Here is a 16,713-nt window from a genome sequence, read left to right as displayed (position 1 = left end):
GATGGTAACAGTGATTGGAAGGAGGACAAGACACATGGGAGGAAGGAATTGGATTTTATGCGATTATTAAGGGTTAATTATCTGCAACAGCATGTAATGGAAAATACTAGGGGTCAGAGAGTGCTTGACCTAGTAATTGCATCTGAGAATTTGGCTGTAACGAATATGATCACGTTGCCACCAATTGGTGAGAGTGATCATAGGGTCTTGACTTGGGAGGTCGCTAAAGGTGTGGAATTTACAATTAAGACAGGGTACATGTGGAATTATCAAGCTGGTAAGTATGACAAGCTTAGGAGTTTGCTTGGTTCAGTGCCATGGCATGTAAAACTACAAAGACTAGATGTTGACAGTGCATGGGAGGTGGTTAGGAAGTGTTTGCATGTGGCAATGGCTGACTGTATACCTAGAGTTCGAATAATAAATCAAGTAGGGGTTAAATAGATGAATAACACCATTAAGCTTGAGCTGCAAAAAAAGAAACAACTATGGAGGGAATTTAATGAGAAAGGTGACTGGTAGGCACATGAACGGTATAAAGCGCAGGCCAGAAGGGTAACGAGTGTGATAAGAAAAGCAAAAACAGATTATGAAAGAACATTAGCCATGCAGGCTAAAGAGAATCCCAAACAGTTTTTTCGGTATGTTGCAAGTAAAAGAAAAAATGTATATGGCAGAATGATTTTAAAGAATGCCAATGGTAGGGAGGTAACCGAATCAGTTGATATAGTTGAATTACTGAGCGAGCACTTTGCAAGAATATATCATCCAGGTGGTGACATTGCAAGAATGAATGAACCAATAGATTATACGGGAATTGTGGTGAATGAAGTGGAGGTGAGTAGTCTATTACAAAACCTCAATGTCAATACATCTGTGGGATTGGATGGGATACCAGCTCGTGTCGTACGTGAAGTCAAGGGCAATACTTTATGCCCTTGACCATTTTGTTTGAGTCTCGAGTCTGGGTTAGTCCCAAGGGGATGGAAAGAGGGGAAAATAGTTCCCCTACATAAAGGAGGTTCCAAGACTGCTGTTGTAAATTACCGACCAATTAGCATATCAGGAATCATTGCCAAGGTCTTGGAGAAATTAGTCAAGAGAAAAATACAGGATTGGATAGATGAAAATGGGATACTGCATGGGGGACAACATGGTTTTGTGAAGGGTAGATCATGCCTCAGTAACTTCCTCACGTTTTATAACACAGTGACGGCTGAACTGGATAAGGGTAATGGATTTACAGTGATTCTACTGGACCTTGCTAAAGCCTTTGACAGGATACCACATGGAATTCTAATCAGTAAACTGCAGCATATGGGGATGGATATAAGGTTGGTGAGATGGATAGGAGGGTGGTTGATGGAGAGATATCAGAGAGTGGTTTATTCAGGTGTAGAGTCCAAAAGACGGCTTGTGACAAGTAGTGTGCCACAGGGTTCTGTTCTTGGACCACTACTTTTGAATTTGTTCATTAACGATATAGGAAAAGATCTGAGAGGAAGTGTTCACTTGTTTGCTGATGATGCAAAGTTGGGCAGAGCAATAGTGAGTGCACAGGATGTCAAAATTTTGCAAGATAATTTGGATAGTTTGGAGGACTGGGCTAAGGAAAATGGATGTCGATTTAATGTGGCAAAGTGTAAGGTTATGCATTTTGGGGTGAAAAGATTAGCAGCAATATATCACATTGGTGGAACCGTACTCCAGGAGATTGATGAGGCCAGGGATTTGGGAGATAGGGAGTTGAAGTTTAGGGGGCACATTGCAAAAGTGGCTAAATCAGCTCATGAAATCACTTGGTTGCTGAAAAATACTTTAAAAAGCAGAGACAAACAAGTTATTGTTCCTCTGTATCAAGTCTTGATAAGACCCCATCTAGACTACTGTGCCCAGATATGGGAACCAAGGTTTCTTCTTGATGGGAAGGAGGTGGAGAGGATCCAGAGACGAGTGACCAAGATGATAGCAGGTCTATGGAATGAACCTTATAAAAACAGGTTGAAGATTTGCGGGTTGCAAAAATTGGTTGATAGGTGGAAAAGAGGTGATATGATTGAGACATTCAAATTACTGAAGGGTTTCTATAAGATTAATTCAGAAGATATTTTTGAGAATAGGACTGGTGGTGGGAGGACTAGGGGGCCATACATGGAAGCTGGGCAAGAATGTGGTTAGCAAGGGTGTCAGGGCTAGGTTTTTTTACTTGGAGAGTGGTGAATGAGTGGAATAAGCTGCTAGAGTCTGTTCTGAGTGCTATGACTGTGAATGAGTTCAAGGCAAGGTATGACTGTGTGAATGTCGATAGTTGTTCTTGACATGATTAGGGTCTCCCTTGATGAGTCTGTCGACTCCTTGGAGTTGCCCAAAATAATAATAATAATTATTTGGCAAAATATCTTTCAAGACTTCTGATGGCTATTTTACTTGGTATAATAAATTATTTCAGCAGATCTGAGTACTGTGGTGGATAGTTTTATATCACCTGCTTTGGCTATTTATTTTATGGAACATTTCGAGGATTGGATTCCTAACACCATTTCTCCTCAACCTTGAAATTTGCTATGTTTTGTGGATGCATCTCTGCAATCTGGTCTCACTCTGAAACAGATAACTTCAATTTCTGGATAAAATTACTTCTTATGTACTCACATCAAGTTCAACTATTGAACATGAATGTAAGAAGTCTCCCCTTTTTGGATACTTTAATATCTGCATGTGACAGATGGCTTCCTGTTTACAGGAAGCCATCCTTCACAGACAGATATATCCACATATCTTCACATGATCATCCTTCACAAAAAATAGGTATCAAAAGCCTTGAACACTGAGCACACACACAATTCATTCTTTTGTTTTGAATTCTTTTCTATTAGAAGAATTAAATAAAATAAAACTTACTCTATCACTTAATAGATACAGCAAGACTTTTGATACAGAAATATTTGATAATTATCATTCCTCTTCCAGACTGCAATTTGATGTAGAAAAGATCAGCATAACCCTACCTAAAAGGAATATCTGAACAAATAGCAAGGATCCTTCACAGATATAATTTGTATACTACCTTCAGACCAGCCCAGAAGTTGTCACCTTTCTTACCCTACCATAGATACATTATCATTTCTATCATTGTCAAATACCCTGTTTTTGTCATCTTTGCTACCTTGGACAGACTGGCCATTCTGCTTATTAGAATCCAAGTACATCAAGAACATACAGGATTTTTGGAATCTGAAGGTTCAGGCCATGCTTCTCATGCCATCAGCACTAAACAAAGAGTTCACTGGAACCATACCAAGATGCTACACTACAGTAGGTTCAACTTTGATCATCTATTTTTTGAATCATGACTCCCTATGCCACTATCCTAATCTTAATTGGACAGTCTGTATGCCTATCTCTAGGTTATGGGATGTGATTCCTGCTAATTGTTTATAATTTTTTTAATCAATTAATTATACATCTATTTCACATCTCTGGACTCGAATAGTGGTTTTCTCCTACTATACAACTACATCAACTGAGACACATGATATTATATGCATGCTGTATGAATCATTTTATTCGTAATTTAAATGTTGTAACCAGTTTTTTTGCTTTCTCCCTGAATGAAATTCATGATATATTGAATAAAACATATAGGAGTAATAAATTCTATTTAGTTTACTCTTACATGTGTGTGTGTGAAGCTGTTTATTAAAACATTATATCTAACACACATCTCTATTAAATGTCTAGCAATGTCATATGTTGGTGGGATTATGCTAGAAGATGCTGATCAGGTTAGGGATCTTGGAGTTTTAACAGACAAAGTTAAAGTTCAAGAGCCATACAGCTAAGATTGTAAATAATTGCAGCTCAGATGATAATTGCAATGCAGAAACAAACCCTCATATATATAGAGAGAAAAGAAAGTCATTCTGCCTCTTTACAAGACCTTGATAAGACCACACTTGGACTACTGTGCACAGATCTGATCTGGTTTCTGTGGTGATTCTGATACAGTGGAGAGTGTACAAAGGAGAAATATTAATAATGGTATCAGGATTGTGGGATATTGATTATGAAAACAGACTGAGGATTTGTAGATTGCAGACACCAGAAAACAGGAAAAAGAGGGTGGATATGAGTGATACAAACTTCTGTAAGGGTTATACAGGGCACCAATAGGTGGAATTTTTCATTTTATGGAGGATGGGAAAAGGATGACAGGGCATACTTAGAAGTTGAGAATGAATGAAACCAAGAAGGGGTGAGAACTAGATTTTTCTCTCAGTGGTAAATAATTGGAATGGATTGCCATTGGATGTTGTGTGTACAAGTAGTATGTGGCCTCCTTCGATAAGTACCTGACTCCCTGGAGGTCTCTCTTAATAATAACAGTAGCAAATCCCTTATCTAAACTTTTCTTTTTTTTTGTTGTGAACAACAAAAAAACTTTTAACCGTAATGATTTAGATCATCACAGTCAATTCTGATAATACTTCACTGTTTACCAATGGACCACTGGCATAGAACCTTGACCTTAAGCCACATTTCCCTTCCAACATATATGAATTATTCATATTCAGCATTTATTTAGGTCATTTTTTATGGAAATGAAAAATATACAAATAACTTTCTAGGACTACCATAAGTTCCACTCACAATTCCATCCCCTCAACCAACCAATTTTTATATGGAATTTCTTCAACATCAGGCACTCAACTCAGCTATACATAATAAACCAGCAGCTTGGCTATGATATACAGATGAGTGTACTATTTGGCCCCATGCCCCAGACGTATTGCATTTTTAGTGCACTTAAACAGCCAACATCCAAAAATACAGTTCACTATCATCATCATTTATTCATACACTGCTTGGAAAGAAGTCAAGAGATGCCCCCTCCCCCATAGGCAAGGTGCATTGTGCCATGTAACGAGTCACATATTTGTAGCCAGTATAAATTTGTTGGAATATGATGCTTCCAAGTCAGTGCAACTGTGTCCAAGTGAAATCGCTGCGAGAAGAGAACTGATGGAGTTTGAAACAGGCATTGTGAGAGAATACCATGTTGCAGGTCTAACTGTTCGGCAAATTGTTGACAAACTGGGTCATTATAGGTCAACAATCACTAATACTATACTGAGATGGAAGTGCAAGGAGTCAACTGCAAGTGCTACCCGCAGTGCATGATCCACCACAATCACCGAATGTGACCATAGGATGCTATGAAGGATAATATGTAAAAGCCACCATTCATCAGCCAAGACACTAAATTCAGAGTTCTGGATTCAACTGGAGCATGAATCTGCACAAAAACATTCAGAACAGAGGCTCACAACATGAGTTTCCATGATAGGACTGCAATATGCAAGTCCCACATTTTCTGAAGCAACATGCAATGTTGTCTTCAGTGGGTCAAAGAGTGTGTACAGTGGGGACATGGAAGCTTCAAAAGCTGTGTTATGGAGAAACGAATCACGCTACACCTTCTACCAAGCGGATGGACAGGCATAGGTGTGGCAGATACGTGGTGAACATCTCTTATCAGAATGCCTAATCTCAACTATTAAATTTGAAGGTGGTAGTGGTATGGTCCTGTATTTCCTGGTTTGGCCTCGGACCATTGTTCGTGGTGCCATAAACACTGACTTCTTAAAGGTATGAGAACATTCTAGACAATGCAATGTTTCCTACTTTGTAGCATTTTTACAGAACTGGAGAAAAAATGACATGGTGCATTGTCTCTTTCAGCAAGACAATGTGCCATGTCATAAAGCTGCTGCTATAACTGTATGGTTTATGGACATGAATGTCACCACAGAGCCCTGATCTCAACCCTACTAAAATCTATGGGATGAACTGGAGTGTCGGGTGAGGTCAAGGGACAGAAAGGTTCAAAATTTCCATTGATCATTATCGTATACGCTTGTGGAAAGTATGTCCTATAGGATTGCTATAGTCATTGCAGCAAAAGGAGGTCCTACATCTTATTAAGGTGGATGTCATGGCTGTTTGTTCCTCACACTATGGTATCCATTGACTTCTTTCCAAGCAGTGTATATGAATAGGGAAATATATACAGAAATATTCATATAACAAAAACTAATGGAGATAAGTCTATTGGATGAACCTCAATAGTCTACATCCAAGAAATAAGTTCACAACGGAAAAGGAAACCAATAATAATTTACCCTTCCTAGATCTAGACAGCATAGTGACACGTCTTCCAAATGGTAACCTCTCCACTGTATACAGAAAACTCACAGAGGCAGATACATTCAAAAACTTTCCCACCATCACCCCTCTCAACAATATGGCATCATTAAAACTATAACCAATAAAGACTACAATCTTTGTTCCAGTCGAACCTCTTGATTACACTCAACTATATACACACCTTCCTTTCCAATAGCTACAGTTCTTACAGAAGAAAATCCACCTCACATTCCTCAATCTTGTCTTTAGAAGGATTTCAGGAATGCCATTACCACCATAACATCCAGAATACTAATGAAAAAATAGCCAGGTCTTTAACAAAATACATTTGCACAGCTTTTAAGCCCCACCAGGAACTTGCTACCCTTATCCATTCGTTCCACTAATGATCAGCACCCTCCTTTCTCTCAATGCCTGAAGTATATAAAGTGACCTGTTCCTGCAAGTTAGCATACTTTGGACAGACAAGTAGATCAGCCACTGCATAATGAACACAAAACATACATCTGCAATTGCGACTATGGTCAATCTGGTCTTATGGACCAGGTATTTGATACCACTCGTGGGATCTTCTGGAAGAAAACAACGATACTCTATCACAGTAAATTTTTTTAAAAAAGACTTTTTTTTGGAATCTGCAGCTCCACTCAGAAATCACTTTAATTTAAATAAATATGGATGCGAGAAACTTCACAAAATATGGGAAAAATTAATCCCCAGAGATTCAAAGTTACAACCTTGGCTCTCCAACTAATGCACACCCATACAGGCCACTTAGAACTTCAGGGTCAAATCCATGTTTCATTTATTATTGTGTTGCTGTGTGTGTGTTCATCTGTACTCCCTGAAGATGTCTCAGTGACAGAGAAATACTGGAAGCATTAAAATAGTTCTTAATCCTTTGTTAGTGCTGCTAATACTCTATTAAATCAACATGATATCTATTGATTGAAAGGGAGCTAAGTTACTCTGTTTTGTGCCAAATGACACGTGTCAGATAGTTCATGAGCTTCAACTTCAAAAAGTAGTTTGCTGATGTATTGCCTGAACTGTTTTCTTGGTCTCCCCTCCTCTTCTGGAAATATCTGGAATATTCATAGTCAGCCTGTAGAGAGCAAGAGAACTGAACGTAGGTGAATGTCTAAGTTGGTGTTTCAGCCATCTCAGTCGACTTTTTTTTCAATTGTTTTTATTAGAGGTCTTTGCTGACTTTCTTCAAGAATGACAGTATTAGGAATGTGATCTTGCCATGTATATCCTAATACTGTTCAAAGGCATGTTGTCCCAAAACTATTGATGATATTAATTGCTCAATGAATAGTGTGCCACCTGGGCACCATATGTAAATATGGCTTGAATGGTGGTGATGAGAATGGATTTCCAGATATTAGAGTTTTATGGAACTGAAGAGCCTTGTGCTTTCTTTTCACTTCTTCTTCTGCAGCTTTTCCCACTTAAGTAGGGTCGCTATTTGTGGTGAGTCTCCTCCACAACCTCCTGTCTTGGGATGTAGCCACATCCAAGTTCTTCATCCTCAAGTCCTCCTCCACCATCTCCCTCCATCTCTTCTTTGGCCGTTCACGCTTCCTACTCCCCAGTACATCCATCTGCATGATCTTTCTTCCCACATACTCTTCCTCCCTCCTCATCACATGACCAAACCATCTCAACCTTGCCTCCTGTATCTTTGCTCCTAAGTTCATAACTTTCACCATTCCCCTTACATAGTCATTTCTCAGACAATCCTTTCTGGTTACACCGCACATCCACCTAAGCATTCTCATCTCCGCTACCTCCATCCTGTTGATGTTATTTTTCCTCAGGGCCACAGTTTCCATAGCATATGTCATAGCTGATCTCACTACTGTCCTGTAGATTTTGCCTTTTAGATTGATTGGCACCCTCTTATTGCATAGCACTCCAGCTATCTCTCTCTCTCTCTCCAGTTCCTCCATCCTGCTTGTATCCTGCATCCCACTTCCTTCTCAGCCTCACCATCCTCTTTCAATGTTGAACCAAAGTATCTAAAGTCACTGATCTTCCTGATGACATTTCCTTCCAGCTCCAGATCTGTCTCCTGGCTGCCATCCACTTTGCAACATATATACTCTGTCTTACTTCTGCTCAGTCTCATACCTTTCTCTTCCAGTACTTTCCTCCAACTTTCCAGTTTAGCTGCCACTTCTTCTCTTGATTCGACACACAGCACGATGTCATCTGCATACAACATAGTCCAAGGCATCTTCTCTCAGCTCCTCCATCACAATATTAAACAGGAATAGACTTACTGCTGACCCTTGATGCAAGCCAACTGTCACTGGAAAACTTTCTGTCTCTCCCAGGGAGGTTTCAACTTGTCTTCACATTTCTGTACATCTCCTGCACCAACCTGACATATTTCTCCGGTACCTTCTTCTCCCTCAGACACCTCCAGACTTCTTGCCTTGGCACTCTATCATACGCTTTCTCCAGATCAATAAATACCAGATATAGCTCCCATTGCTTCTCTCGAAACTTTTCCGTCATCTGTCGTAACCCAAAGATAGCATCTGTCATCGATCGACCAGGCATGAAGCCAAATTGTTCCTTTGCAATCTCCACCTCCTTCCTCAGTCTTCCATCAAGAACCCTCTCTAGGATTTTCATTGTGTGGGACATCAACTTTATTCCTCTGTAATTCTTACAGTCTTGGACATCCCCTTTACTCTTGTAGATGGGGACAAGAGTACTTTCCCTCCATTCCTATATTTTCCTGTTGACAAACTTTTATTAACAGGTCCCACAGCAGGTCAATTCCCTCTTCCCCATGCTTCCACTAGGATCCTGTCAGGGCCCACCGATTTTCCATTCTTCATTCCCTTTATGGCTTCCTTCACTTCCACTCTACTAATGTTCTGCACCATCCCCTCATAAGGCTCCCCATCTTCTCTGTGAGTACTTGCATTTTCTTCATTCAAAAGCCCTTCAAAGTATATTCTCCATCTGTTTCTTATATCCATGTCCCTCCTTAATACCCTTCCTCCAGAGTCTTTGATCTGCCTCACATGTACAATGTCCTTTGATGCCTTATTTTTACATTTTCCCAATCAATAAATCTTTCTCTGTCCTTCCTTTGTTTCTAATTGATCATAAAGGTCTTGATATGCCATGGCCTTCGCCTGTGCAACAACTCTCTTGGCTTCTCGCTTTTTCTCTCTGTCCTCTTCCACTCTTGACTCATCCCACTTCTGCTTTGCCTTTCTCTTAGCCGTCACTGCTTCTTGTACATTATAATTCTACCACCAACCTTCCTTCTTTTCTCTAATCTTTCCGGATGTTTCACCAAGTACCTCAATTGCACAGCTTAGAATTACTTTTGAATTATGTCTCCACCAGTCTTGTACACTTTCTAGTCCATCCAAAATCCTCTCTAACACCTTCTCCCTAAAATGGTTCCTCACGCTCTCTTCTTTTAAGCGAAACCACTTCATTTTCTTCCTTCCATGGCTTCCAAAGGTTCTTATCTTCGACTTTATTTTAAAATCTGCGCACAGCAGCCGGTGTTGCTGCGGCACTTGATCTGTTGGGATCACCTTGCAATTTGTTACTGCCTCAAGATGTTTTCTTCTAGTCAAAATGTAGTCAATCTGTGAACTATTGTTGCCACTTCTAAATGTTATCAAATGCTCTTCCCTCCTACAGAAAAAGGAGTTCACAACTGCCAGATCAAATGCAACTGCAAAGTCCAAAATCCTCTCTCCTTCCTGGTTCATCATTTCCACTCCATGGCCACCATGCACCCTTTCACAGGTCCCTATTTTGTCTCCCTATGTGTCTGTTCAAGTCTGCTCTGATAATCACCATCTTGTTTTCTTCCAGTTCCCTCATTTCTTCATCTAGCACATTCCAGAATTCATCTTTCTCTTCTGCTGTACAGCCAACTTATGGGGCGTATACACATAAGACGACCAGTTGCTCTTCCCAAGACCCAGTTTCATTCACATGATCCTGTCGTTCCTCCTATCCACTTTCAGTACTTCACCTTTCATTCTGCCACACACCACAATTCTGACACCATTTCTTCCCTCTTTATTAATTCCAGAGTAGAACAATTTATATCCGTCTCCTAGTTTCTTCACCTTTCCCCCTTCTACCTTGTCTCCTGTATGCACAAAATGTCCAACTTCCTCTTCCTCATCAGTCTGCCACCTCTCTTCCCCTTCCAGTCATGCTTCCAACATTCCCACTTGCAACATTCTCCACTTGCCAGGCTCGCTTCTTCAACTGCAACTGCCATTGATGTGATAGCCCTCATCCACTTCTCACACCTGTAGGGCAATGTGGCTGTGTGTCGCTTAAGGGGTACACCCTAGCCCTTGTATCACTTTCTTTTCGACTTATTTGATCATAGCTAGAGCTGGTGCTTTCTTTTCACTATGTCTGTTAAAGTATCAATGTGGGAACCAAAGCACTGGCAATCAGTTTCTTCAAGAATGTGGTCATTTAGCCTAATATTTTCTTCTATTCTGTTCTTCAGGACTTTAGTTTTACTGATGTTGACTGCCAATCCAATCAGTGCTGCATTTTTTACACAGATCATCTAAGTGCTTTTAGGCAGTCTGAATGTTAGTCAATCAATACATCATCTGCAAAACAGACTACTTATGTTGGTTTATCCTGCCAATTCTCTCAATTACAATGGAGAGAAAGCCTAATAATACCAATAACCTCAAAAAAGGCAATCTAAATAACCCAGAAAATTAGAGGAATCACACTACTTCCTACCACACTGAAAATCTATAACAGGATGCTTCTAAACCAAACTGAACCATATGTAACACCTCTTCTACTCAAATATCAAACAGGTTTCTTGAAAAACAGAAGCACTGTTGAACACAACCACTACCTTAGAAAGTTGCTTGAAGGAGTAAGATATAAAAATCTTTCCTTACTCTTAAATTTCACAGATTTCTCAAAAGCCTGCAATTCAAACAGACCAAAAATGTTCAAAATTCTCAGCCATTACAGCATACCCTTGAATATAATCAAAGCAATAGTAGAACTGTATCAAAATTATTTTGCAAGAGTAATGGTTAATGGAGAGATGACTTAGAGCTTTTCTATTTCCACTGGAGTTCTTCAGGGAGACTATCACTTCTTTTTATTATTACCCTTGATTATGTATTCACAAACTCACAGACTCGGACTCTCCTCTACCTAGAAATACTAGTTATGTGATTACCAAATGATTCATTTTCCTTTTCACTCACCCACAGGAAAGCACTTACATAAGCAATCATACCATCACCCATTCCAACAGTATGGCATCCTCAAACCAATTATACTCAGAGCCAGTGTTATATGTTCATATAAGACAACCCTTGCTACTGACCTTGGCAACAATTTTCAGTGAATGACTATAATCCCTATAAAATAGATAAAATACAGCACACCCCCACACGGCTCCCCTCCTGATAATGGACAAACTATTCACATCCCTTATATTCAAGGTACATCAGAAAAGACAGATAAAGTTCTCAGCAAATACAACTTTTAAATTAAACAACAAATCCAACTAGCAACCTTTGTCCATTCTCCTAAAGATCATTTTCATCCTCTTGCACATCCTGGCATGTATATAGTTCCTTGTGTTTGCAGCTTAGGCCTACTTAAGGCAGACTGGTGGCTCTATTAATATCTGCCTTGAAGATAAAAACTGTCTGCAATCACACAGCAAGTTAAGACTGGCAGATCATGCTCTGACATTTGTTCACACAGGATTAAATTGAAAAAAGATAACTATGTTGCATACAATTTGCTATAGGTCTTGATACAGTATTGTCAGAATCAGCATCAGCTATGCAGCACTTCCCCACCCTCAAGAAATATGGCTGCATTAATTTGCCAAAGATCTGTCATTCTAAGATCTCATTTAGCCTGACTTTTCTGAATTAACTTAGTTTTTATCTGGCCCCTAGAAGACACCTTGTAAGGTTGTTAGTTCATTTTCAATTATAATATGAATCGTTTCTACAACAATCTGAGTGTGTGTTTACCACATTTGCAATCTGAAGGTGTTGGCTGGAAATCCAGCAAAAAATTAGCAAGCTGAATAAATTATTTATTTTCCTTTGATGGTGTTTATACTGTGATATACTGTCATGATTTATCTTCACTTGTTTTGAACACAGTAGCAACACCCAAATGTGCAATGTGAAAAGACAGGAGTAAGAAAAGACTGGAGATCCCATTTTTATATCCTTTTCATTCTTCAGGGAGACTGTCTTGAAATCTTTGTAATTATGTTATCAACATTCATCCTGGATTATTGATTAGTTATTTCAGTTTCAAGTGTAGTCAATTTTAGGAAACTGTACAGGGCTTTAAAGATTTGCTTCTAGTTCAGTTTCCAGAAACTTTTAATAGCAAACAATTCAATCAATATTATCTCATAAACAGATCTGGTAAGTAATCTGTACAAGTTTTTTTACATAATGAATATCTTCTGTTTTCATGAATAATTAACTTTACAAAATGATATTTATAGATGGTATATATCACGGGTGGCCAAACTTTTAGACGTTGGGGGCTACTTACTTAGTGAAAATATCTTTGCTGGCAACTATAGATGCGATCGAAAATTGTGGAATATTTTCGAGATTTTTAAAAGTTTATAAGGCAATAAATATAACAAAAAAAAAATTATTGTTCATAACTTTATTAAAAAAATAATAATAAAAAATACAAAAAACTAAATAAAATTATACAAACAAAATTGAATATTTTAATTTAATTGGACGATAGCTGACATTGCATAGATGCAGCTAAGCGATCATAATCTGGATCGTACGAACTTAAAGAAATTCTTAAACACAATTCCAGATGTTGATCACTTAGCTGCAATCTATGCTTTGTCTTAATAGCATTCATACATGAGAATGCCGATTCACACAAATAAGTTCATCCAAAAAATGCGTTAAAATAAGCGCTGATTCTCCAAATATTTGGATATTTACTTTTGTGGATCAACTTCCAAAAACTATTATTTGAAGCAATTGATTTGAGGTGGATATCGCATTTCATATTTATAATTTCTTCTTCCAAATCTACTCTATTTGTGTCGAGAAATTCATTCAGTTTTGAAGCTGTATTCTCAACATTATTTTCATTGAAGAGATATGATAAAAAAGTAGCGATATCAGAGCTTACTGATTCCTACAAATCTTACCTGAAATTCGTTCATTAAAAGTCTTATGCTTTCAGCATGTTTATTAAAGGTTACATTTTGTATATCCTTTGACTAGTCAGTCAAATTATTAAAATGTTTCAATTCGCACCACTTTAATTGTATTTCAAGCAATGTACCCTTGAATGATTTTAAGGAGCTTATTAAATCAATGATTATTTTATTTTTTCCTTGTAATTCTAAGTTTAGGTTATTTAGTTTTTCTGTAATGTCACAGAAAAAGGAGAGGTCAAGTAGCCATTCTTTATCATTTAATTCTGGATGTGAATCATCTTGTTTTTCAAAAACGAATTTATTTGTGGAAGAAGTTCTCTGAATCTTGCTAAAAATGTGGCATGGCTTAACCATCTTACGTCAGTATGTAACAATAATTCGCTATGCTCACTCTCGCATTCTTTTAGCAAAGCCCTAAATTGACGATGCAGCAAGCTATTTGATCTTATCGAATTAACAATTTTGAAAGCAACATTCATAACATGATTGAATTTCAGTACTTTTGAAACAAGGCCTGCTGATGGATGATGCAATGATAGTCCACAAAACTTGGTATATCTTCATCGTTTTTACAAAGAGTGACAAAACCGATTTTATTACCTACCATTGCCGGCGCTCCGTCCGTAGTTATTGATACTAACTTATGAATTGGAAAACTTGTACGTACAATGTAATTCTTAAATAAATCATAGATATCTTGAACTCTTGTTCGTCCTTGAATTGGAATAATGGTTAATAATTCTTCTGTGGCCGACACATCCTCAAAAACCATTCGAACAAAAATACATAATTGTGCAGTACCAGCGTAATCAGTAGATTTGTCAAACTGTAGTGACAAAAAATTGCACTTGTTTATGTTTTCGTGCAGAATCTCTTCAAGGTTCCAGCTGGTTTCTTCTGCTCTATGCATGATTGTGTTTCAGGATAATGACATATTGTTACTAGCAGTTATTATTTCTGATTTATTCTTAAAATTTTGAAATAATATTTCACAAGCTTTGATGAAGGCTTCCTTCCATAATTCTCCATCTTGAAACGGATTATTATGTTTAATTAAAGTTACAGCAACTTTGAATGAGGCAATTGAAGCAGCCTTTGCACCTGTGTTGTACTTGACGAAAATATTTTGTTGTGCTGTCAGTAGTGTCTTCATTTGATGTACCTTTGCTTTTCTTAAGGCAGTGCCCTGTGGATCATAGTTTTTATGAACAGTTCGATAGTGTCTTTCAACGTTTGCTTTTTTCGGTAAAGCCACATTTACGTTGCAAATTATACATACGCATTTGTCTTTCATCATAATAAAGAAAAAAAATCTTCTTCCCATTCTTCATGTTAGTGTTTAATAAATAAATGACTTTTAATTTTTTTCACACTTGTTCTTGGCTCATTCATTGTTATCCTTAATTTTTTTTTTTAAATTATTTTTTAACAATACTAATTGCATTCACTTGCTTAATTTAAAATAATACACACTAAAGATCGATAAACAGGAAATGATTTCATGGGATTACTCAGTACTAAAATACTGGATAATTGGGACACTTTGGATGCAAGAGTCTTGATCAGGAACAATACACAGGTGGACTGTCAACTGCCAGTGTACACGTCATCGAACATGTTACCATTGGGCGCGTTCAGAACCGTCAAGCAAACGTTTCTGGACGAAGAGAATCATGTGACTGCTGTAAAGCGATGGCTTCATCGTTAACCGCTAAATTATAAACTTTACATCAGATTAGAAATAAATTAGTTTGACATGTTTGTGTTTGACAGTTTTTTTTATCAATTAATAATTTTGATTATCATTTATCTATTCATTTTCAATCTATTTATTCATTTAATTTGCTACATTCATTAAGAAACGAATAATTTGCTACATTCAGGTGCCTTGCAGTCGACTGGTCGACGTCTTGACCACCCCTGGTATATATGCTGCTTGGAAAGAAGTCAACAGACACCCCCAATGGGCAAGGTACATTTTACCACAACTATAATGAGTCACATGTTTGTAGCTGGTGTAAATTAAAGAAATATGATAATGCCAAGTCAGTGTAACTGTGTCAGGTGAAATGGCTGTGAGAAGGGAACTGATGGAGTTTAAAAGTGACATTGTGTACAGTGGGATGTGGAAGACTGAAAAGCTGTGTTATGGAGTGACAAATCATGCTACGCTCTGATAACAAACAACAAACATTTGTTATCAGAGTGCCTAACCTTAACCATGAAATTAGAAGGTGGTGTTGATGGTGTGGTCTTGATTTTCCTGGTTTGGCCTATGCCCTCTGTTTGTGGTGCATGAACATTGAACTCTGAGAAGTATCTGAACATTCATGCAATGCTTCCAACTTTTGGCATTTCTATGGAAATGACCATTGTTTCTTTCAGTAAGACAATAGCACCATGTCAAAAGGTTGATGCTGCTGTAACAACATTTGCCTGGCCTCCAAAGAGCTCTGATCTCAATCCTACTGAACATCTGTGGGATAAATAGAGTGTCAGGTATGTCAAGGGACGTCCTCCCCATTACATGCCTACAGGAAGAATGGTCCAAAATTCCCACTGATCACTATTGTACACTTGCAGAAAGTATGCCTCATAGGATTGCTGCAGTCATCACAGCAAAAGGAGGTCCTACATCTTATTAAGGTGGGCACGACTGTTTGTTCCTCATACTATGGTGTCCATTGACTTCTTTCCAAGCAGTGTACATTGAAGGAATTCTAATGAAAAAGGACAGGCTATTTAACTGAACATAAAGATATTGATGGATTACCGAAATACATATACAACATTCTGTGCTGTATATGCATAAAAGTTTTAATTCCTTATAGTTTTATCCAGTCTTCATACAATTTCTTTTTCTAATTTCAAATTAAGGTTATGATACTTAAATAACTTAGTACTTGACAATACTTACAGAAATTCATTATTTTCACCAATAGTTTGGTTCAAACGTTTTTTCTCCCTTCGAATATCATACTTAAATATAAATCATTAAGCATTTAAAAATCTTAGCATTCACAGCAGTGAAACAAACTTTTCTCCTAATAAATACTAAAAAATAATTTTCCTTACAGTTGCAAAAACATTACTACCTTCTGCATAGGTGTTCCTCCTGTATGCTACAAAGGGCAAAAGATCAATACATTAGGAATTTATTTGCAATTACTGCTGATATATTATGTCAAGAAATTAGCTTTCACTTCACTGAATATACAACTATAAACATGACAGCAAATAAGGAACACATATACTGAACTAGAGACACAAAGTGCTGATTAATTAAT

The 16,713-nt window shown here is 37.8% G+C and overlaps 1 protein-coding gene across 2 annotated transcripts in view; it reads right to left on the bottom strand.

The window, feature by feature from the left end:
• The window catches only part of LOC150092995 (tyrosine-protein phosphatase non-receptor type 9-like), a 284,280-nt gene that overhangs the window by 131,023 nt on the left and 136,544 nt on the right, over positions 1-16,713 (bottom strand). The window contains exon 3 of one of the 2 annotated variants that reach the window (XM_090413470.1): positions 16,522-16,548. The exons of the other annotated variant lie outside the window; for it this stretch is intronic. Within the exon in view, the coding sequence (XP_090269596.1) occupies positions 16,522-16,548 (27 nt within the window). The remainder of the gene's footprint in view (positions 1-16,521; positions 16,549-16,713) is intronic. 2 annotated transcript variants of the gene reach the window in all.

Source organism: Typopeltis vanoorti, chromosome 24 (assembly GCF_054136105.1).
Source record: "Typopeltis vanoorti isolate ZY-2024b chromosome 24, IOZ_Tvanoo_1.0, whole genome shotgun sequence".
In the NCBI taxonomy this organism is placed as follows: Eukaryota; Metazoa; Arthropoda; class Arachnida; order Uropygi; family Thelyphonidae; genus Typopeltis; species Typopeltis vanoorti.
The sequence above is the reverse complement of the archived record's forward strand: the minus strand, read 5'-3'. Positions and strand labels throughout refer to the sequence as shown.